This window comes from Simochromis diagramma, unplaced genomic scaffold, assembly GCF_900408965.1.
Source record: "Simochromis diagramma unplaced genomic scaffold, fSimDia1.1 OVJJ01000501.1, whole genome shotgun sequence".
Lineage (NCBI taxonomy): Eukaryota > Metazoa > Chordata > Actinopteri > Cichliformes > Cichlidae > Simochromis > Simochromis diagramma.
Window position 1 is genome coordinate 6,279,024 of NW_024387320.1, and position 22,635 is coordinate 6,301,658.

Genomic DNA, 22,635 nt, shown 5'->3' on the forward strand with positions numbered 1-22,635 from the left:
AAAGAGCTGGCAAAGATTCAAAAGAATACAATCAGCTGACAGAACAGAACAATAATCAACGAATCATTAAAAACAATTGCAAGGATAATTAAACCTGTTAGCAATGATCACAACTTTAATTTAAGGACAGGTTCGACTTTATTCTAGTTGAAGAGTGCGTATGTACTTGACATGCCAAGTTTGCTGCTTACATTGGGGAATATTGAAGGTTATGTTTTTACTGGGTTTTGAATTGTAGTTAGAAAATTTAAAGAGATGAGAAATATGAGGAGGATTGGGAGCAGTAATAGTCTCTTATAAATGGATGACATTTACAAAGCACCACTACTTATTAGCTAAAAGCAATTGAATCCAACCTTTTCAATACATAAGTTTAAAGTTTTTCATAACTTTTGAAGTGTTGTATTCTATGGTAGATACTGATGTAGTTTTGTTTTGCAGCAGGACACTAAAATGTATGCACATAGTCAAGGACAGACATGAAGGTTGAACTGCATGATATTTTTTTAAGCTGGCAAAATACAGACATCCTTTTATTCTTAGCAAAAAGGTTAGATAGAAAGTATGAGATGGAAGGTGAGTCAGGGCTGAGCTGGGGTGGAGCCTGAAGCATGTAGAACACTGTCATCACCAAGAAAAGGACATGATTTGGAAAGTAAACTTCTCTGGACCAGACTTCACGCACTTTCAACATTCTAGTAAATTGACTTAAAATGATCCACTGTTAATAGGGAATTTTCTCTCATTTAAACAAGCAAATTAGAATATACTTTTTGTAGTGTCTTTATAATAGCCAGAGTAAACCCTTTATCACAAAGTTTCTGGTAGAATATAAATATTGTGACCCTGACAGCTGAACTGTTCTGTGTGTGTATGTCTGCAGGCTGGTAAACATGAGGCCATCGTTAAAAATGTCCACGACCTGTTGGCTAAGCTGGCGTGGGACTTCTCGCCTGAGCAGCTGGATCACCTTTTTGACTGTTTCAAGGTGAGACTTGTCCTCAGTAGTTACAGGCGATAGAGGATTTTTGTCCACAATGTATATTTTTCATTTGCTTTCAGCTGAATCGTGCTGCAGTGTAATTGTTCCACTGATACTACTGTAACACCTCTCCCCCCAACTTCTATAGGCAAGCTGGACCAATGCCAGCAAGAAGCAGCGTGAAAAACTGTTGGAACTTATTCGCCGCTTGGCTGAGGATGATAAGGATGGTGTGATGGCCCACAAGGTCCTTAACTTGCTGTGGAACCTGGCACACAGCGATGATGTGCCTGTAGACATCATGGACCAGGCTCTCAGTGCTCACATCAAGATATTGGACTATAGTTGCTCACAGGTACATGCTGCGGTTTATGTTTGACTCCAAAAATATGAAAATAATAGGCTGGTCTTTCTTAACTCTATACTGATGATGTTTAATTTTCATTCACAGGACAGAGACACCCAGAAGATTCAATGGATAGATCGCTTCATAGAGGAGCTACGAACCAATGACAAATGGGTGATCCCTGCCCTTAAGCAAATCAGAGAAATCTGTAGCCTCTTTGGAGAAGCTCCTCAAAACCTCAGGTAAGGTCATGGTGGAAATATATTCCTACATAAATGCACAAAAAGCACAGTTCTAATACTGGCAATTATTTTTTATTTTTTTAAAGGTGTCATTTACTGTACTTTTAATGCTTTATAATGAATTATTTATATTTATTTTGCACAGAATGCCTGAACACTCATAAAGAAAACATAATTTTTCTGTGTTTGAGCTGAGCATTTATCCCAATGGCTGAGGCGTGTCAATTTTGCATTTCAGAAAATTAACGGCATTGCAGTTTACATTTTATTACACCGCTGTAAGATAACATTTTTTGTCTGCAACTCATTCCAGTGCACTAATTATCCATCAGCACTAACCAACAAAGCTGGACAACCTTTTTTTTTTTTTTTTCCTTATTTGTTCAATATCTCTCAGTAAATCAGTCAAGCAGCATGGGTTGGTGAGCATTGTTTTGTTTTGAATACACTGGAAAGAGCTGAAAAGCTGCACTTTCCGCTTTAATTCGGACCCAAAGCTTTTACATAAGATCGCATCATGCCAGTCAAAATACACAATACTTTATAGACACGATACTAGTTCTGTCCAGTAAATAATATTAGTTAATTAAGTTCATCTGAGCAACTTTACAGCTCACAAATATACCTTAATGGAATTCAGCCATTATCAATTTAATTATTAACACTTGGCTTTTTTCCAAAGTGTAAGTCAAGCATACATTAAAGCTTGTTCTGCGAGTGAATCAGGTTATCGTGCAGCCCCCCCCCCCCCCCCCCTTTTCTTTTTTCTTTTTTCTTTTTTTCTCTAGCAACTCAGGGTCTTCAGGCCCCAGAATAGCATTGATTTAAAGTTACTATAATAAATAATTTTGAGTTTGATTGTGCAACATTAAATTGTTTAGACTTGGAGTAGTGTTTTTCTTTAATAGTAACTGTAGAAAATATGTAGCACACATGCCTGTTGTTTTTCAGAAAGAAAATGCCAATTTACATACAAACGAGCTTAGCGGGGTAAGTTTAATGCTAATTCCAGGGCTCTTCCTATTTCTGTGTTACGTCAAGTCTAACTTTCTCTTTGACATATTAAAATGTATAAAAAATGCAAAATCCCTGCCGTGAATACGCTTAAGCAATTCCTTCATGGGTTTCATCTCAAATGACTTACTGCTTATACAAATTCCTTAAAGTTTGTGCATGTGTAGGTCAGACAAGATTAGGACAGCTCTAAATTGCATTAACTTTTATCATTAATGTTGTGTTGTTTGAAACCTTGGTGACCCAGGTGGCAAGTGTTTGCTTAGCTGTCAGGTTGTTTATAGGAGCAATTCCCCTTAAGAGCAAAAATGAGTCCTACAGAGAATTATAGCTTATATACCAAAGTTGCATCAGTTTGTTTCATAATTGTAACTGATGACTGTCTTTAGTAAGGATTTTTGTTTTGAAGTCACATGAGGCTTCTAACAACTTAAGTGTGACAGGTCTGTGGACTGCTTACATGAGTAACTAACGTTATGCTCTCAGATTTGAACAGAATCAGGGTAATCTCTGTATTTATGGTGACATTAATACATTCAGGGTGTGATTGATTATTTCAAAGCGGTTACTCAATGATGTAAAATGTAGTTATATAATAGGTGAAGAACAGCCATCACTGATAAACTCTAGTGTGTTTAATTTCTCTAGAGACGCTTGGTGGGAGTTTCTTGGTGGGAGCCATGGTGCATACACAGCATTTAATCTAGTAGTGAGTTGCACAGCTCAATGAAAGGTCCTTTGAGATGGAGCCCGGCTCTTCCTGATGCCTTTCAGCTCAAATCATTCAATGCAAAAATATCAGGGGTATTTCATGCCTTGGATCCACATGTCTCATTTATGTTAACATGTTTTTTTTCCCTTTTTTTGGTGTTATATATTTTTTAAAATGTTATATTTTTTTATGAATTCAAATTGATAATTGGTGTCATCACTGTACCGTTTATATTATTTTTTTATTTTATTTTAAAGTTCTTATAAGACAATATAGCTGATGAGTATAATGGGATGGGGAAAAGAAAAAATATTAAAATGATTTTAAGTATCTGCTGATTCCCGCAGGACTCTTTATGGTTTATACTGGCTCTCAAAAGTACAGGTTTGCAGGCTTATTCATTTTCAGACCAAAACATTCTTGTGGAAATAAGGCATGAAATGGCCTTTATTGATATGACTTTCTTTGCTGGTTATTCTATAGCATATATACATACACAGATGCAATAAAAGCTGCTTTATTTATGCCCCTAATACAGACATATGAGAAATCAGTCTTGCTATGTTTTCTCAATCACAGTTGTATCACTAAAAGTATGTAGATTCAATTTCAGGCTGGTCAACAGTCTTGTGTTTTTACTCACTGCTTTAAAACCGCCTATATCCACCAATCCTCCTGCTGTTCTCTCTTCAGTCAAACTCAGAGAAGTCCTCATGTTTTTTACCGCCATGACCTGATCAACCAGCTGCAGCATAACCACGCTCTGGTGACGCTTGTGGCTGAGAACCTCTCAGCCTACATGGAGACCATGAGGCAGTTGTCTAAAGGTACTTTGGTCAGACCAGATATGGTCCTCTATATTAGTTGTGGCAGTTGAATTGTGTACAACCTGCTGTGTGACTCAACATGTCTCTTTTTCAGAGGAACAAGCAGAGTTCGACCCACAGACAGTTAGACCAGGAAGCCGCTATAGCCATGTCCAGGAAGTCCAGGAAAGGCTCAACTTCCTGAGGTACATTACATTGGGCATTGCATAGTTAGATATATAAAATGTAGTAGTAAAGTAGTACTCCTTGGAGGGAAAAAAGAAAGAAACAAGGTAGGATCCTGTGTAAAAATGTGCAAATATGATACAAGTCCACATATTGCGTCAACATCACTCTGACCTTCTGGCCACCAGGGTCCATTTAAATTTAAATTTGTATGTACCAGGTTTCTGCTAAAAGATGGCCAGCTGTGGCTGTGTGCCCCGCAGGCCAAGCAGATCTGGAAGTGTCTGGCTGAGAACGCAGTGTTTCTCTGTGACCGTGAGGCTTGCTTTAAATGGTATGGCTCTATTTCTCCTTGCCTATGGCATAATTAGTTTCTTAATTGACATTTGATAATCACAAAGTATGCTTTCTGAACGATGTGTTTCTTTCCCATCACTTAATAGGTACTCCAAACTGATGGGTGACGAGCCAGATCTGGACCCAGACATCAATAAGGACTTCTTTGAGAACAATGTTTTGCAGTTGGATCCCTCTCTGCTGACAGAGAATGGGATGAAGTGCTTTGAGAGGTTCTTCAAGGCTGTCAACTGCAGGGAGGGGAAATTGGTAGCAAAGCGCAGGGCCTACATGATGGATGACCTGGAACTAATAGGCTTGGACTATCTCTGGAGGGTGAGGAGAGAAGTTGCAACAGGCACACATGAACATTTTATTTTTCTTTAACATTTATTTTTTAAGGTCATGAGAATTTGATTTAGGAGAAAAAAAAATTGTACCTTGAAGATTGTAATCACGTTCTCTTTTTTTCACCTTTCTTGCCACTTTAGTGCCCCAGAGCTAAGATGTCTAACTTACAAATTCTCTGTTTAGGTGCTTTAATAAAGATTTACTGTGCATGCTCTGCAGCTTTGAAGCTTCACACAACTACCTGATGTTTGGGTTGTTAATGTTTTCACATGGCCTTTAAAGATGAGGCTGCTGTGCACTTATCTCAGACATCCACACACATGAATGCATTAAAGACTGACTTGCAGCTCTTCTGTTTTCTCCCAGGTCGTGATTCAAGGAAGTGACGACATTGCAAACCGAGCCATAGACCTGCTGAAAGAAATCTATACCAATCTGGGACCAAAACTACAAGTTAACCAGGTACTGTGACTTCTCTCAGTTAGAGAAACTGTTTCATTTGCTGTTCCAAATTGTTAGTTCGCATGTGTCAGTTAACAAATATACTATATACATTAGTAATATTGAAGTCTTTGACCATTTTTTTTCTTGTCCCCCCCTTTTAGGTTGAAATTCACGAAGACTTCATCCAGTCATGTTTTGACCGCCTGAAGGCATCCTACGACACCCTTTGTGTGTTAGATGGAGATAAAGACAGCATTAACTGTGCCCGTCAGGAGGCCATCCGCATGGTACGAGTTCTCACTGTGCTTAAGGAGTACATCAATGAGTGTGACAGTGACTACCATGAAGAGAGGACTATACTGCCCATGTCAAGGTACTGTCGCAATTACATCATTGATTCAGTTATCATAAATGCCCATATCTCATTTGTCGAATGTCATCCGATTGACAAATAAAAACATGAGACATGAAAACAAAACTACAGCACAAACATTTTGCAACATTTCTCTTCATGAGATAAGTAAGGTGTTGACATTACTTTTACTATATTTCAGTTATTTGAACCTCTTTACTCTTTTCTTCTTGCAGAGCTTTCCGTGGGAAGCATATCACATTGATTGTACGTTTCCCCAACCAAGGTCGACAGGTGGATGATTTGGATATCTGGTCACACACAAATGACACAATTGGCTCGGTTCGGCGTGGTATTCTAAACAGGATAAAAGCAAATGCTGCCCATACCAAGATCGAGCTCTTTATTGGTGGAGAGGTTGTTGATCCAGCTGACGACAGGAAGCTGATTGGACAGCTCAATTTGAAGGACAAAACGGTGAGAGAGTGATATTCTGTTGGACTGACAAAAGAATCACTCTGCTGAAGCTGCTGTACTGTGATTATTTTTTTTAATGTACTCCTTATATATTTATTTTTGCTCTTTATTAATAATGCATTAACGCTGCCTATACCAATATTAAGACTTTGAAATAAAAATGTTTCCTTGCACGGTAACTGTTTTTATACAGCTTATCACAGCCAAGCTGACCCAGGTGAGTGCCAATATGCCCTCGAGTCCAGACAGCTCATCTGACTCATCCACTGGCTCTCCTGGTAACCACGGTAACCACTACAGTGATGGCCCCAACCCTGAGGTGGAGAGCTGTCTTCCGGGTGTGGTAAGTAAAGTGAATAGATTCTGCATAAGCTGCACATGCAGTTTCCATGTTCCATATATGTTCCATATACTTGTACAGCACTAACAAGTGCTAGTTGATAGTTAATCAGACCCCTCTAAATATGATGCAGTAATGCAATTATGTGCTGCTCAGTATGTAAGCAGACGTACTGTAACACCCTCTGCTCTCTTTTAGATTATGTCGCTGCATCTGCGCTACATTTCCTTCCTGTGGCAAGTGGCCGACCTGGGGTGTAACCTTAACATGCCCCTGCTTAGAGATGGAGCTCGAGATCTCATGAAACTCATGCCCCCGGGTATTACACACACCTGTGCTCACAATATTACACACCTAGGTTGCTTGGTGATAATGTACTCCTATGCTAATGCACACAGACGGTGTTATTTTAAGTGGTCTTGTTTGTGCGGTTTCTTTGTCCTTAGATAACACTACAGTGGAGAATCTGAGAGCTGTTTGTCTGGACCATGCCAAGCTTGGTGAGAACAGCCTGAGTCCTTCTCTGGACTCACGCTTCTTTGGCCCCTCACCCTCACAAGTGCTCTACCTCATTGAGGTGAGTGTCACTGTGCCCTGCCTTGTTATACATTGTGTTCCCTTTTATCTATATACCCTTCATTATCAGATTTGCATAATGTACATAATGCTGCTGTACATTGACCAGCAGTGGAACAACTCCACTGGCACCTGTAATTTTATAGTGTAATCTGTATTTAATAGGAATATTACACAGGAGTGAGTTTTGTTAGGGTTTTTTTTTTTTTTTTTTTCCAGCCCTCATTATGTTTTTAAAGAACTTTTTTTTTTTCCTCCACTAATAGGGCATGCAGTCACTGCCTATGGGGAGTTGACAAGCAAGGGAGAAAAATGAAATAAACACATTGGATGAATATGATTTTTGCTGAGAACGTGTTTTTAAAAATGAGTTTGCTGAAGCTGCCATGCTGGTTGTTTCATCCAGATTAAACTTTCAGTCCCAACAATTGACAAAGGTTGTGGGGTGTGGCTTTTGAACCTGTTTGATTCTTGGATGTGGGGCGTGCTAGAAAAATGTAAGATTGATTTTTTTTTTTTTTTTTTTTTTTTTTTTTTCTTGTGTGCGTTCCAGGTTGTGTATGCTTTGCTGATGCCAGCCAGTGCCACTCTGGGCGAGGATGCCAGCGACTTCCAGTATAATTTCTTGAAAAGCGGTGGTCTGCCCCTGGTTTTAAGCATGCTCACCAGAAACAACTTCCTCCCATCTGCTGACATGGAGACACGGCGTGGAGCTTACCTCAATGCGCTCAAGATCGCCAAGCTCCTCCTGACTGCAGTAGGCTTTGGACACGTGAAGGCTGTTGCTGAGGCCTGCCAGCCTAATGCAGAGGGAAATATTCCTGTCTCCCCGGTTAGGTCACACTCATGATGCACACATAGACAAACCTGTATTACTTGTTTGACACTAGCACATATGCTTGCCTCTTACGTGCCTGCTTCTTTCTCAACACCTCTCTGCAGATAAATCAGGCTACTCATGACCAGGCACTGGTCCTCCAGAGTGCCCTGCAAAACATCCCCAACCCTGCCTCAGAATGCATGCTACGAAATGTAGCCATTCGCTTGGCCCAGCAGATTTCTGATGAGGTAAATTTTAGTGAGATAAGTTAAAGGAACTGATTTCTTTTTTTTTTTTTTTTTTAATTGTTTTTTGTTTGGTTTTGTAGGGAGGTCAGGGTATCTTACCTTTTTAAAAAAAAAAAAAAAAAAAAATTTTTTTTATTTTTTATGATAAAGGCAAATGTGTTTATAAGCATTAAAAGGGCTGGGATTAAGGGCTGACATAAGTAGGTTGATATATAGTTATAATTATTATATGTTGATATGAAAAGCATAAAATATATTCAAGCAAACACTGGATGAGTAGACCCATTTGAGCTATTATGTCTGTAACAGTAGATTTTCTGGAACTGTTTTTTTCACTAGAATTTCTTCCAGGCATCGAAGTACATCCCGGACATTTGTGTGATCCGTGCTATACAGAAAATTGTGTGGGCATCAGGCTGTGGTACAGTGCAGCTTGTTTTCAGTTCCAATGAGGAAATCAGCAAAATCTATGAGAAGGTAAAAATGACTCTGAATGCTGATGTGTTTTGTTGACTGTGTTCCAGCAGCACTTTAAACTGTCTGCCATCAGGTGTTTGATGTATGAGGAAAGAATGCAAAAGCTTGATCAGCAAAAGTCTAAATCTATATGAGGTTTTGATCAGCCTGGTGACCTTTATCTGTCTTTGTTTTTGTAGACGAATGCAGCAAAGGAACCAGATGGAGAGGATGAGCAGGTGTGCTGTGAGGCCCTGGAGGTGATGACACTGTGTTTTGCCCTCATGCCCACAGCTCTGGACACACTCAGTAAAGAGAAGGCATGGCAGACCTTCATCATAGACTTGCTGCTACACTGCCACAGCAAGTAAGGATACCAGTTTGCATTCTAGCCACCTTCTGAGGCATGAGATTTAAGCTTTGGGTGGGGGAGACATGATGCTGATTTTGAAATCTGTTTTCAACAGATCTGTGCGGCAAATGGCCCAGGAGCAGTTCTTCCTTATGGCAACTAGGTGCTGTATGGGCCATCGACCCCTTCTCTTTTTTATCACCCTCCTCTTTACTGTACTAGGGGTGAGTGGCTATATTTCTTTTGTATTTTAATACCATAACATCACTGCAGTCCACACTACAGAATCCTAACTTAATCCATGTCTGTTTCCAGAGTACGGCCAAAGAGCGAGCCAAGCATGCTGGGGACTACTTCACGTTGCTCAGACATTTATTAAACTATGCCTACAATAGCAACATCAACCTGCCAAACGCTGAGGTGCTGCTCAACAATGAGATCGACTGGCTGAAACGAATACGGGTAAAGGAGCCTTTTAATCATTGTTAATGATTTGTTTTAGCTGTGCAAAATGTGTAAGGAATTATAATATAAGCTGTTGTTCAACTCGTTATTTAAGGCAGAAGTGAGGCTGTACTGTATGTTTTCATTTGCCAGGACGAAGTGAAGAGGACAGGGGAAACTGGAGTGGAGGAGACGATCTTGGAGGGCCACCTTGGAGTCACCAAAGAGCTTCTTGCCTTCCAAACCCCAGAGAAGAAGTATTACATCGGCTGCGAGAAGGGAGGAGCAAACCTCATTAAGGTGAAACACACATTCATGAAAACAGTGCTACTATAATGAGAATATGTCCATCCTGTATTTTTCTTGTTTCACATAACATCACTAAGAAACCATATCTTCTTCTTCTCCTTTTTTTCCTGCTTGATTTAGGAGCTGATTGATGACTTCATCTTCCCAGCATCTAATGTTTACCTGCAGTACATGAAGACTGGCGAGTTCCCCACAGAGCAGGCCATCCCAGTGTGCAGCACTCCTGCTTCCATCAATGCTGGTTTTGAGCTCCTCGTGGCGCTGGCTGTTGGCTGTGTCCGCAACTTGAAACAGATAGTCGACACTCTGACTGACATGTACTATTTAGGTATGGAGATTGCTTTGGCTTTAGAGATGACGCCGCCCAAGCAGCTTGTAAATTACAGTATACATGAGGGTGTTTTTACTTTGTTCTCCATCTAGGTTGTGAGACGCTGACAGAGTGGGAGTACTTGCCTCCAGTGGGGCCACGGCCCAACAAAGGATTTGTAGGTCTGAAGAACGCTGGGGCCACTTGTTACATGAACTCTGTCATTCAGCAGCTATACATGATCCCTCCTATCCGCAATGGCATCCTTGCCATTGAGGGCACGGGGACCGATGTGGATGATGACATGTCGGGGGATGAGAAGCAGGAGAATGAGGTACAGTGAGAGTTTGTGTTGCAAGAGATTTAGTCCCAGTTTTCATCCTTTATCAGCATCCAGTGACTGACAGACTGGCCAACTATAAGCATGGAGGTCATGTAGGTAGAGCTTGGAGCTGAGGGCAGCATAATTACAAGACCAAATAGCAAATCACTTCACACAGTGACTTTCCCTCCCAGTTCTCATTTAGCTGCTATGATTTGTTTTCCCAACTAAACAGCAGCAGTTAAAAACGATAAACAATTTTAGATTTAATGACACATGTGGATATCAATATTTCACCTGCGTATTTTGTTTCCACAGAGCAATGTAGATCCTCGTGATGAGGTGTTCAGCTATCATCACCAGTTTGATGACAAACCTTCCAGTAAGTCAGAAGACAGGAAAGAGTACAACATCGGGGTCCTGCGTCACCTGCAGGTCATCTTTGGCCACCTGGCTGCATCCAGACTGCAGTACTACGTCCCTAGGGGATTCTGGAAACAGTTCAGGTATTGCAAAGACTCATTTGTTTTGATTGGATCAGCAGTTTGCCTAGTTACCTGTTCCTGAAGTCTAGCGGGCTCTTATACTAAATGTTCTCGTCCTTGCGAATGGGGGATTCCAGAAGTTATGTCAGATCTCCTGCCACAGGCGGCATTTTTTTGTGGTTTTCAGCCAACCGTGGGTACCACAGCGGTTGAGTTGAAGACGCAGTCTATGATCATGTCCGTTTTTACCACAATGTCAATGCCACATCAATATAGAAGCTTAGCGTGTCCCAGATTATACAGTTATTCTGAAAAGAAAAAGACGTCGAAAGGGGGGAAAAAGAAACTTGTTGATTTCTTTGCTTCCAGCTTCAGCGTCTTTTACTCCTACACCAGCGTCGAAGCTGATGTTGTATCTGAGTGCCTGTGCCCTCAGCACTGCTATAAATGCTTTCAGAGCTGTGGTGGTGTCAGTGTTTGCTAGCAAGGCGACCAACGTAGCAACCATAATGTATCCGTGTCTTCCTGTTTTAGGTTATGGGGTGAGCCAGTTAACTTGAGGGAACAGCATGATGCACTGGAGTTTTTCAACTCTTTGGTGGACAGTTTAGACGAGGCTTTAAAAGCACTGGGCCACCCTGCCATGCTCAGTAAGGTGCTGGGAGGATCTTTTGCTGACCAGAAAATCTGTCAAGGATGCCCACACAGGTAAGTACACATACTTTGTGTTTGGTGACTGAATATGGGCAGCAGTTTAAGACACTGTATACTTAACCCCCCAAAAATGTGTTGTCAGATATGAGTGTGAAGAGTCGTTCACAACACTCAATGTAGACATCAGAAACCATCAGAACCTGTTGGACTCAATGGAGCAGTATGTAAAAGGAGATCTGCTGGAAGGAGCAAACGCCTACCACTGTGAGAAGTGTAACAAAAAGGTGAGAAGTTGGTGTCCTTCTGTTTAGTATGTGATGCTTGTAACTAGGGGTGGGGGGGAAAAATCGATACAGTGTAGTATCGTGATATTTTGTTTGCTAATAATGTATCGATACAGGGACAGCAGAAATCGATATTTTGTTACAAAAAAGGTTTTTGTGGACTGGAACATGCTCTGACTTCAGAGCATGTTAATCTTTTTTCTGAGCAAGAATCCTGACACTGTCCAAATGTGTTTAACTTTTTTTTTTTGGCAGCAATAAACATGACAGTGTACTTATTTTAATTTAAGACATGTTTTATTTTAATTAAGTTTAAAACTTTTTTATTTAATGTAAAATTATATTTTGTTTTAATTTACTTTCAAATTCTTCAGTTGCTGAAGGGGCTGCATAGTTATCAGAATAGCATAGTTCAGAATAGCTATAATTGTACCAGATGGTTGCATTCAGTTAAGTTGGACTAGACTGTAATACAAACCGTTCAGTTTGTCAACAATAAAACTGACTGGAATGAGAGAAAGACTGAGTGTGAGACTTTGATATTAGATAAAATGAATATTGAAAACGTTTACCTTCATGTACAGAATCTGAATATCGCAAAATATTTTTTAAAAATTGCAATAATATCGTATCGTGAGTTAAATATTGTGATAATATCGTATCGTGGGATGTATGGTGATTCCCACCTCTACTTGTAACTGCTCATGGGAAATTCACGCCAACTTTTACCATCATTTTCACACTGAATCTAAACAAACTTTGTTGTCCTCTGTTTAACTTCTCACCAGTTCCCTTTTCCTCACCTGTTTTTATGCTTTTTGCTTTAAAGGAGCCATAGATAATCTGTGATGCTTGTTCTCCCTGTCAGGTGGACACAGTGAAACGTCTGCTGATCAAGAAGCTGCCTCCTGTCCTCGCTATCCAGCTGAAGCGCTTCGACTACGACTGGGAGAGGGAGTGTGCCATCAAGTTTAATGACTATTTTGAGTTCCCTAGGGAGCTCGACATGGAGCCGTACACGGTAGCAGGTGTGGCCAAGCTAGAAGGCGACGACGTAAATCCGGAAAACCAGGTTATCCAACAGAATGAGCCCTCTGAACCGACGCCACCAGGCAGCTCCAAGTATCGCCTGGTGGGAGTGCTGGTCCACTCAGGCCAGGCCAGTGGCGGACACTACTATTCGTATATAATCCAGAGGAATGGGGGTGATGGTGAGAAGAACCGCTGGTATAAATTTGATGATGGTGATGTGACTGAGTGCAAGATGGACGATGAGGAGGAAATGAAGAACCAGTGCTTTGGAGGGGAATACATGGGCGAGGTTTTTGATCATATGATGAAAAGGATGTCGTACAGGAGGCAGAAACGCTGGTGGAATGCCTACATCCTGTTCTACGAACGTATGGACTCAATGGACAAGGACAGCGAGCTTGTCAAATACATCTCGGACTTGAATATCTCCTCCACTAAGCCGCATCAGGTCAAGATGCCTGGTGTTATCGAGTGCAGCGTCCGCAAACAGAACGTCCAATTCATGCACAACCGAATGCAATACAGCCTGGAATATTTCCAGTTCATTAAGAAACTTCTGACCTGTAACAGTGTCTATTTAAACCCTCCTCCAGGTATGCATCAGTTTTGTGTGTGCGGGTAAATTCAGAGCTAACTCTTTGGATCCGAAAAAACGAATGACTCTTTTTAGCTAGAGTTTAGTTTAGTGCTAGTTTCTTTTTGCTTTATGTTTGCTCAGACCTTTTGAGACATGGTTCCAATACTGGAAACATTAACTGTAGCAGATGTTTACAAAGCCATCTGCTGCCAGATATCATGCTGGTAAATCATGGTTGCAAACACCAGCTAATATAGCTGTGTTTGATCATTTTATTAATCAAGGTAAGGTCCATGTAATCTGGAAAGCCTCTTAAGAGAGGGAGACCTGAACAAGATGGCAATGAAAACAGGCAATCGATAAAATGATACCAGCGAGAATAAAGTAAACAATACTCAGATAAGACAGTCCAACCATCCACTCATGTTGACAGGTTGTATGAAAAATAATAGCATGTATTTCATTACTGATGCACAGATTGTGTTGTTCCTCCAGTAATGGCCATGATCTTAAATTCCCCCTGAAACCTACTTTGATCTTTTTGATTAATTCCTCATTGTATCTGATCTGTGGGTTTCAAAGCTTCTCTCTTAAAGATACAGCTGCTGCCGAAAATATTTGTATCACTAATCTTTGGAGATTAGAGCCCAGTGATGCCATAACCCCAAAAACACAGAATTTGTTCTGATCATAAGAAAATGTATCTATATGTATGACACGTGGATTAGCCCACGCACTAACCCGACATACAGTGTCAGTTTAGGTAGTTTCACATTTTATTTGAGCTTGCTCTGAGCCTTTAAGCTGCTGCCTCATTTTGTGAGCCGACAACTTCCCATCTGCTGTTTCATTATGTGCATTTCATGTTTCATCTAACTCCAAACAAAGGAAATGTCTGTTTGCTATTTACACACTCCAGTGGAGTTGCATATTTCACTTCCTTTGTGTGTTTCTTAGCCAGCTCTGTTGATGTGCAGTAGTTACTTTAAGGAGAAGTAGTTGGGTGAAGCCTTAGTTGCATGTTTAAGCATTGAAGAATTACCTGCAGTTACATGGAATATTTTCTTTGTTTTGGTAACCGCTGCTCTTTCTTTTAGGACAAGACCACCTTTTGCCAGAGGCAGAGGAGATTGCTATGATAAGTGCTCAGCTGGCAGCTAGGTTTCTCTTCAGCACAGGTTTTCACACCAAGAAAGTAGTACGGGGTCCTGCCAGTGACTGGTGAGCCTTGCTGTTTCTTTTTTCCTTTTTTTTTCCCCCCTCAAGTGTTCCTGCCCTTGTTTACACATGTTTATCTTGTTTTCCCCTCTAGGTATGATGCCCTTTGCATCCTGCTGAGACACAGTAAGAATGTACGCTACTGGTTTGCACACAACGTTCTGTTTGCTTATCCTAACCGGTTCTCTGAGTACCTGCTCGAGTGCCCGAGCGCTGAGGTCCGTGGGGCATTTGCCAAGCTCATTGTCTTCATCGCTCACTTCTCCCTGCAAGATGGTCCCTGCCCCTCCCCCACTGCCTCGCCTGGACCCTCAGCTCAGGTTGGTGCCAGGCTTACATCTGGGCACTGGAAAAAGGACTTCAATTAGCTCTGTCTGGCCTCACATGTTAACACGATGCCTTTGATGGACTCCAACTGATTTCATGTTTGTGTTTTAGGGCTGTGATAACCTCAGTCTAAGTGACCACTTATTGAGAGCTGTCCTCAACCTGCTCAGACGAGAAGTTTCTGAGCACGGCCGTCATCTGCAGCAGTACTTCAACCTCTTTGTCATGTACGCCAATCTGGGTAAGGAGCGCACAGAGATTGTTAAGCTTTTATGTACATTTGTTCCTCAATGAATTCTACAAAATTTTATGTAAACTATTATTCAGTTCTTTAGTAATTAAAGTTATTTGGTGCTTGGAATGCTTTTACTTTCTTCTGACCTGTCATTACTCCTGCCACATGCAGGCCTGGCTGAAAAGACGCAACTGCTGAAGCTGAATGTTCCTGCCACGTTCATGTTGGTCGCTCTGGACGAGGGGCCTGGCCCTCCAATTAAGTATCAGTATGCTGAACTGGGCAAGCTCTACACTGTCGTCTCTCAGCTGGTTCGCTGTTGTGACGTCTCTTCACGCATGCAGTCCTCCATCAATGGTGAGTTGTTGGGGTCCCACCTCCCCTTCTCCTTTTAGGCACAAGTTGTATGAGCTCAGTTAAAGTGAACAAGTGATTGTGTGAAAGGGGTTAGTGAGAGCCCAGTGAGGATTTTCATCCTTGCTCAGGATCTAGTGACTGACAAACAGCCACTCTGAGCCTCTGTGCTGTGTAGGCACAGCTTGGAGCTGAGGGCTCTCAAAGATGATGAATGAGGGACTTTGCTAATATCCGCCTGCATTTGTAGGATAGTCCATCTTAACTTTTGTTTTGTATTTCCTGCAGGTAATCCCCCTCTTCCTAACCCATATGGGGACACCAACCTGACAGCTCCAGTGATGCCTGTGCAGCAGCTGGTGGCAGAGATCCTGTTTGTGAGGACGAGCTACGTGAAGAAGATCATTGAGGACTGCAGCAACTCTGAAGAGACAGTGAAGCTGCTTCGCTTCAGCTGTTGGGAGAACCCTCAGTTCTCCTCCACTGTGCTCAGTGAGCTGCTCTGGCAGGTAAACATCTAATGCTTCTTCAGAGCAACATGATATTCAGAACTCCATAGGTTTCTTACTTATAAACGTCTACAAGTGCTTGTATTTAGACTGTACACATTGTCTGCAGGTGGCGTACTCGTACACCTATGAGCTGAGGCCTTACCTGGACTTGCTGCTACAAATCCTGCTCATCGAGGACTCCTGGCAAACACACAGGTCAGACTTGATTGCTGAGTGCAGAAAGTTACAATTTTTAAACTTGAACGTGGTTTTAAATTTCTCCTTTGCTTCTTTTTGTGTGTGTAGGATTCACAATGCGCTGAAGGGCATTCCCGATGACAGAGATGGGCTTTTTGACACCATCCAGCGCTCCAAGAACCACTATCAGAAACGAGCTTATCAGTGCATTAAGTGCATGGTGGCCCTTTTCAGCAACTGCTCTGTGGCTTACCAGATCTTACAGGTAAACAGGCTGTCTCTCTTTAACTAATGCAGACCAAAGTAAGCACTAAGTAACATAACAACAAGAAAGAGGTATATTGATGGGCTTTGGCATGTGAAAAGGCTGGAAGCTTTAAAACATTTAAACGTTTGTTACATTTCTGTGCTTGTCTGTACAGAGTAACGGTGACCTGAAGCGAAAGTGGACGTGGGCAGTGGAGTGGCTGGGCGATGAGCTGGAAAGGAGGCCATACACAGGAAATCCACAGTACACCTACAACAACTGGTCACCTCCTGTTCAGAGCAACGAGACCTCCAACGGATATTTCCTGGAGCGCTCTCACAGTGCACGTATGACACTGGCCAAGGCCTGTGAGCTCTGTCCCGAGGAGGTAATACCATTAACCTTGTACTGTACACACCCACAGATTCTCTTTAACACTATCTTGCAGTCTTAGGGAGAGGTAACAGAAAAAATATTGTAAGCCTGAGGCTGAATGTGAATGTGTATCACATCACTTCAACACAAATAGCCCAAATGAATGGTCTAACATGACCAGCATTTAACATGTGGATATGTATGAGTACTAACACGGCGATTAATCGAATATTAAGCCGATCAGAAAATTTGTAATTTACCATTTTCTCTACCTCTTGTAGTTACGCACGAAATGTGTTGTGTATTTTTAGCTTTGTATCCTGATTTAATAAAAAAAAAAAAAAACATACAGAGAGTAAATTATCTGGAATCTAAGTGCTCAGCTAAAAGAAACTGAGCTTGATTAAAGTACAGCTTACCATGTTTGACTCTGTGTTGTTTACATGGCTGCAGTTCACAATACACACAGATATGATTGTGTTGTTTTCACTTAAAATGCGTTACTTGTATATATTTTTTTATGAATGGAAAATCCAGTCAAATGACACACTTCTCCTGTAATATTCCATACACAGCTCAAGTGTACTCAGGGAAGCCCAGGGAAGGTCAGTATTCCAGGCACCACGACATAAAAGAAGGAAGTGAGACAAAACCTACCAAAAGAATCAGCAGAGAAACAACAGTTTTAGCTTCCATCACATTTAACACCAGTTTAAATCGAATTGCACAGCTTTGAGTTTCTTGTAGATTAGTCAGAGGCTTGAAACACTATGACGATGAGCCTTTTGCATGTATTTTCAATATAAATGTCATGTAAATAATTTAGGATGTGCAGTTAGAGTAAACTACTCCAATTTTGTACATGTCCACTCTGCGTAGGTAAAGCAGATTGTGAGCGTACATGATATTTTATTTAAAAAAAAAAAAAAATAAAAAATTTCTTGGCTGTTCAAGTAAAAGGCAAGGTGTACTGGCCACTGGTGAGATATGAGATGCTATGTAGTGTAACTAAGCATGAGAAGTCATGTTACGCAGCTGCACACAGTGAACAGATCTTTGTTCTCTTCCTGTCCTGTTGCCCAGTCTCAGCAGCACTGACATAGCCAGTCTTCAATCTCAGTCTAGTGCTCTTTTGCCAGTTTTTGCTTCCTCCCCAACTTGCAGTGTGGTACGGCCAGCCACCTGCTTCTCCTAGCCTCAGCTGTACTTGAGCATTCAATGCTAGTTACAGTATTTTAACTGTTAAGCCGTTGTGCTTTTTTTAGCCGCTGTTTTGCAGATTTGTACATTTCTAGATCTCAAAAGTTGCACATTACTCTTAAAGGCATAAGCAGCCCCTAATGTGAAGCTGTCAGTTTTGTTATTTGGATCAAATCAAAAGCCAGAACTTATCATATTCATAGTATTAAGTTTTAATCTGTGACAAAATAATGAACAAAAGCTAAATTGAAAAGTTTATAAACTCGTGATGTTTCAGATAGCTTTCAGGTCCTGTCAGTTACATCATGTTGTAATGTTGATGTGTACTTGACCTTGCCTCAGAAATAAGACTGTAAAACGATGAGGCTGATGTTATTCGATATAGCATGATAAAAGTACAAATGCCAATGAGCCTTGTCCTTTAAAAACGACGCACTGAAATTACCTCCACAGTAGAGGTTCATGTGCACTTTCTGTTAGCTCCATTTTTCATGCTCTCAGCTGTAGACGCCACCCACACACATAATTCAATCTCCTAAACCTTATTTACTTGACAACACAGTAGGAAGTTTGACTTTCCCACACAAGCTACTCTCTGATGTCAGACTATTATACTTTGTTCAAATAGATGAGCACATTTCCAGTTTTTGTCTTGATATGTGATTACAAACATATATTTATCTCTTTTATTCTAGGAGCCAGATGAACAGGAAGCACCCGATGATCAGGACTCCTCCCCACCTGAGGATACGTCTCTGTACCCACATTCTCCCGGAACAACCCAGTTTCAGCAGGTAGTGTCTCAGAGGACAGCTTACTGCCCATTCCCATCAAAGGATGTTCTATCTTTCTAAATTACGCTACATTTCACTGTGTGTTATACTTGTATAACCATGCATGTGACAAATAAAGAACCTTGAACCTAAATCATAACATGTGAGGGGAAAAGAACTTGCAATAGAAAGCAGCCTAAGCTTTTAGCAGCATAACTAAGAGAGTATCCAGCTCTTTACTAAAGAAAAAAGGATAATCTTACAGTACAGTTCAAGTATTTGTCTCCCATACCCAAACTGGGAGCTCGGTCCACAGCAGAGGGGCCTGCTAGCTGAACATGGGGTTTCTGAACTTTGGTGTGTGAGAGGAAAGACTTTAAGATGAATTCTGGATTTAACAGGGACACAGAAATATGACATCTCCTAGTTTTTGTTTGCCAACAACTTTTGCTTAACTGGAAACTTTTCAGGGAGGGGTTACGACACCTGATTTTACAAAAATAAATAAATAAATCCATCCCAGAAGTGCGGAGCTTGTGAAGTGTTTTTTCAGTGTCACTCTGAGACAGGATGTTCTCGAGTTTTCATATTGCACAGGTAAAAGAACGCAGTCTTAGACAGTGGTTTCCATCCCCGTAGCGAGTCTTGTATTATCTGTTAATGATGCTGGTAACCATGGTGAAAAGTGTTTTTTTCCTGAGTATTATTTCGTGCCCGAGTGCTCACACAATCAGTGACTCAGGTTTGTCAGTTTGTGATAATGCTGCACTGCAGACAACTTTGTGTGCTTCCCCGAGTACAAACTGTACTTGAGTTCATCCCTTTACACTGATTTTGGCACGTTTTGTCTGTGTATTCAGTAATTTACCACACCAGGCTCATTTCTTTCATCAGAAACACTTCATCCGTCTTTGAGGTCAAGTGCAAGTAAAATGTAGACAGGAAGCGGCATGTGGCTTCACCTTGAGTGACTCTGTGGCTGTCAGGGCATTTATCCCTACTGAAGACATACATTACTAGTCATAGATGGGGATTTTTAATTTTTTTTTTTTTATAGGTTCTGCTTCGTGAAAGGCAGAGTAATTTCCTGTTTAGTGCATTTACAGCAAGCAAACACGGACTAAAAACAATCTGTGGTGCACATGTTGACTGTAGTGAAGAAATGTGGCTCTGATGTTTTTACTGATTCAGCAGCAGAGGTGTGGTCTGTCAGTTTAGATTAGTTTGGAGTTATTGGCCCCAGCAGCGTTGCACGTGCACAAAACACGTGGCTGTGGATGCAATTAAAGCATGTCATGTTTTAATTTGAGTGCATTTCTTATATGATGTGCTTATTTTTCTCCACGCTCTCCCCCCCGAACAGAACAACCACCCTCACGGGCAGCCGTACACCGGGCCTGCTGCTCAGCACATGAACAACCCCCAGCGCCCCGGTCCGGCCTCCGCTCCGACTCCAGGCCCGACCCAGACTTCCGCCCCCGCCCCTGCCCCCGGTACCACTCCAGGAACAGGCCCGCGAGCACAAGAGAACTGGGAGGGCACAGAGGAGGTCGCTCCCGCTCCCGCCCCCACCTCCACCCCAGCGCCTGCCCCGCCTAAGGAGTAACCTCCCCCTCCCTTCCTGTGCTGTGCCTCGAGCCTCCATCGTCCCACTCTCTCCTCTCGCCGGGTCCCACCTTTCTCTTTCTCTCTCTCTGGCCCCAGGGCAGGGTAGAGCCTGGCCACTTCTCTCTCCACTGTCCCCACTCCCCCCGACAGCCTGCGGGAGACGCTCTCCCCTGACCTGAGGCCGCCTGACTGTGCGACAGGGGCCCGTTCTCGGCTGCAGAGGCGAGGGAGTGGACAAGAGTTCTAATAACGAAAAAAACAAATTTACCCGGAGCTGACGATGCTGATGCGCTTGTCTACACGACGAAAAGGTGTACATAGTATGTTAATGTTTTTGACTGTTCAGATTCCCCAGTAGCATAACTCTGTGTGGTTTGCTGTTGGGAGATGTTGCAGATGTTATGAAAAACAAAATGGATATTATAAATAATAAAAATTCCCCCCCAGAAAAAAAAAAACTGTAAGAAGACAACAACTCCTCTTTGTTTTATCACCCATGCTCAGCAGTAAAACTTTGTTCTGCCATCGGACGGTTTCTGGTCATTCACCTGTAGAAGGACGCATTGTTATCATCATAATTATATTCTTCTTAAGCTCCTTGGCAACCTTACGACCCACGCCAAATCAACCCGCGAGCTGTGGTTGGGTTTTACTGCGAGACGTGGAATGGTTGGGTGGACTTTAATGGTGTTTGGTTGATGTGAAAAAGCATTGATGCAACATTGTTCTGAAACTCATTGCCTTTCTCTCACTTTTGTCTTTTTTTTTTTTTTCATTTTCTTTCTTTTTTTTTTTTTTGGTTCTGGTAATTAATTCAATCCTTTCTGAAGCTCTAGTTAATATGCTGTAACATTTAGCATGGCTTCTCACCAGAATAGTGTAGCCCATGGGAAGACTTGTGATCATAACAACCTAAAAGCTGTTCTTAATCCACATCTCCAGAGGGGTGTTGTTACCCTTTAGGTTGTCTTTTTTTTCTACTCATCTACCCTGTCTACAAAGAGGGCGATACTTTTTTTGTTTTTTTGGAACCAATGTATGAATAAGTGGCTTTTCAATTGCACATTATAATCCTCCAACTTCACATTTGGCAGTCAGTTTCGGTGGGTTAGACAACTTTAGCTTTCATCTATAGGAAAATGAACACATATGCAACAGAACTGCTGTACTGGGCTTTCTGGTGTATAATAGACTGTGTGGTTTGCTTCTGTCTCTTCAATAGAGCCTAGTCGTAGACAGACTTTGTTGCCCATCGGCCTCCTTTCTGCCGTGGAGCTGGTCAGGTTTGGCATCTGGCTGCGGTTTGGGATGATGTGACTGATCCTGAGCAGCAGCGAGCACCCACCCCACCCCACCCACCCCCACCTTTGAGAATAGGTCCCACAGCAGGGTTTTACCGTAAGAATAGCGGCTGGTTAGTCATGTTGCAACTTGAGCTAACTTGTGATTATGTAGGAGTAAAGGTAAACATCAGTAAATACTGTATTTAATTGGTAACTTGAATGCGTGTAATTTTCTTTTTTTTATTCTTTTTTTTTTCTTTTTTTTTTTTGTCAAAAACATACCAAATACTCCTGCAAATGAAAATATTCTGCCCACCGTATTATATTTAAATATTTTGCTCTTATTTTATAGAATTTATTTTGTTGTATTTCACTAAAAAAAAATAGAATTTGATTTAAGAGGAACATTTTTGTCCTTGTGTTATTTTTAAAGAAGATATTTGACTGTACAGAGTTCTGCGCCCTGTTTTTTGCCGACTTTTGTTTTGGCCATGGTGTGACGTTGAATTCTGGAGCTACAGTCGCGATGTGGACTTTCACTTTGTGAGGTTTTTTGTGCACAGAAATATAACAAAAAAAAAAGCATTGCGCCCTTAGCAAATAAAGAACATGGAATCTTGCCTGCGTGTCATTTTTAAGCGTTGGACAGTTCAGAAGATACTTGACTTGTTTTCGATTCTGCATGAACTGTTCTGTTGGTTAATTGATAAATGTGCATCAATTTGTCCCTGGACGGGTCTCCACTAAATGGAATCCACCACTAATAAATTACAGCTGTGGTGCTCCTGCTTTGATGGCCAAAACCTGACTGCTGTGAAAATGTCTCAAATCTGTCTATCACAGAGACACTCACACTCCTCATTTCCTGA

The 22,635-nt window shown here is 41.5% G+C and overlaps 1 protein-coding gene across 11 annotated transcripts in view; it reads left to right on the top strand.

Annotated features, from left to right (window-relative positions):
* The window catches only part of usp9 (ubiquitin specific peptidase 9), a 36,754-nt gene extending 14,368 nt beyond the window's left edge, over positions 1-22,386 (top strand). For 6 of the 11 annotated variants that reach the window (XM_040005612.1, XM_040005602.1, XM_040005601.1 and 3 more), the window contains 38 exons: positions 884-988; positions 1,131-1,337; positions 1,434-1,570; positions 2,522-2,560; positions 3,990-4,123; positions 4,218-4,308; positions 4,509-4,622; positions 4,732-4,960; positions 5,342-5,437; positions 5,581-5,792; positions 6,008-6,248; positions 6,442-6,591; positions 6,787-6,907; positions 7,035-7,165; positions 7,718-7,996; positions 8,107-8,232; positions 8,572-8,709; positions 8,889-9,055; positions 9,156-9,264; positions 9,356-9,502; positions 9,638-9,784; positions 9,914-10,121; positions 10,217-10,437; positions 10,744-10,931; positions 11,445-11,618; positions 11,707-11,848; positions 12,717-13,473; positions 14,555-14,678; positions 14,770-14,995; positions 15,114-15,243; positions 15,409-15,594; positions 15,880-16,100; positions 16,210-16,298; positions 16,389-16,545; positions 16,703-16,915; positions 17,478-17,507; positions 18,798-18,896; positions 20,239-22,386. In XM_040005612.1, coding sequence (XP_039861546.1) covers positions 884-988; positions 1,131-1,337; positions 1,434-1,570; positions 2,522-2,560; positions 3,990-4,123; positions 4,218-4,308; positions 4,509-4,622; positions 4,732-4,960; positions 5,342-5,437; positions 5,581-5,792; positions 6,008-6,248; positions 6,442-6,591; positions 6,787-6,907; positions 7,035-7,165; positions 7,718-7,996; positions 8,107-8,232; positions 8,572-8,709; positions 8,889-9,055; positions 9,156-9,264; positions 9,356-9,502; positions 9,638-9,784; positions 9,914-10,121; positions 10,217-10,437; positions 10,744-10,931; positions 11,445-11,618; positions 11,707-11,848; positions 12,717-13,473; positions 14,555-14,678; positions 14,770-14,995; positions 15,114-15,243; positions 15,409-15,594; positions 15,880-16,100; positions 16,210-16,298; positions 16,389-16,545; positions 16,703-16,915; positions 17,478-17,507; positions 18,798-18,896; positions 20,239-20,481 — 6,528 coding nt within the window. In that variant the 3' untranslated portion in view covers positions 20,482-22,386. The remainder of the gene's footprint in view (positions 1-883; positions 989-1,130; positions 1,338-1,433; positions 1,571-2,521; positions 2,561-3,989; positions 4,124-4,217; positions 4,309-4,508; positions 4,623-4,731; positions 4,961-5,341; positions 5,438-5,580; positions 5,793-6,007; positions 6,249-6,441; positions 6,592-6,786; positions 6,908-7,034; positions 7,166-7,717; positions 7,997-8,106; positions 8,233-8,571; positions 8,710-8,888; positions 9,056-9,155; positions 9,265-9,355; positions 9,503-9,637; positions 9,785-9,913; positions 10,122-10,216; positions 10,438-10,743; positions 10,932-11,444; positions 11,619-11,706; positions 11,849-12,716; positions 13,474-14,554; positions 14,679-14,769; positions 14,996-15,113; positions 15,244-15,408; positions 15,595-15,879; positions 16,101-16,209; positions 16,299-16,388; positions 16,546-16,702; positions 16,916-17,477; positions 17,508-18,797; positions 18,897-20,238) is intronic. The other 5 variants (XM_040005606.1, XM_040005607.1, XM_040005608.1 and 2 more) reach the window with 5 other exon arrangements.
* Positions 22,387-22,635: the final 249 nt, after the last annotated feature.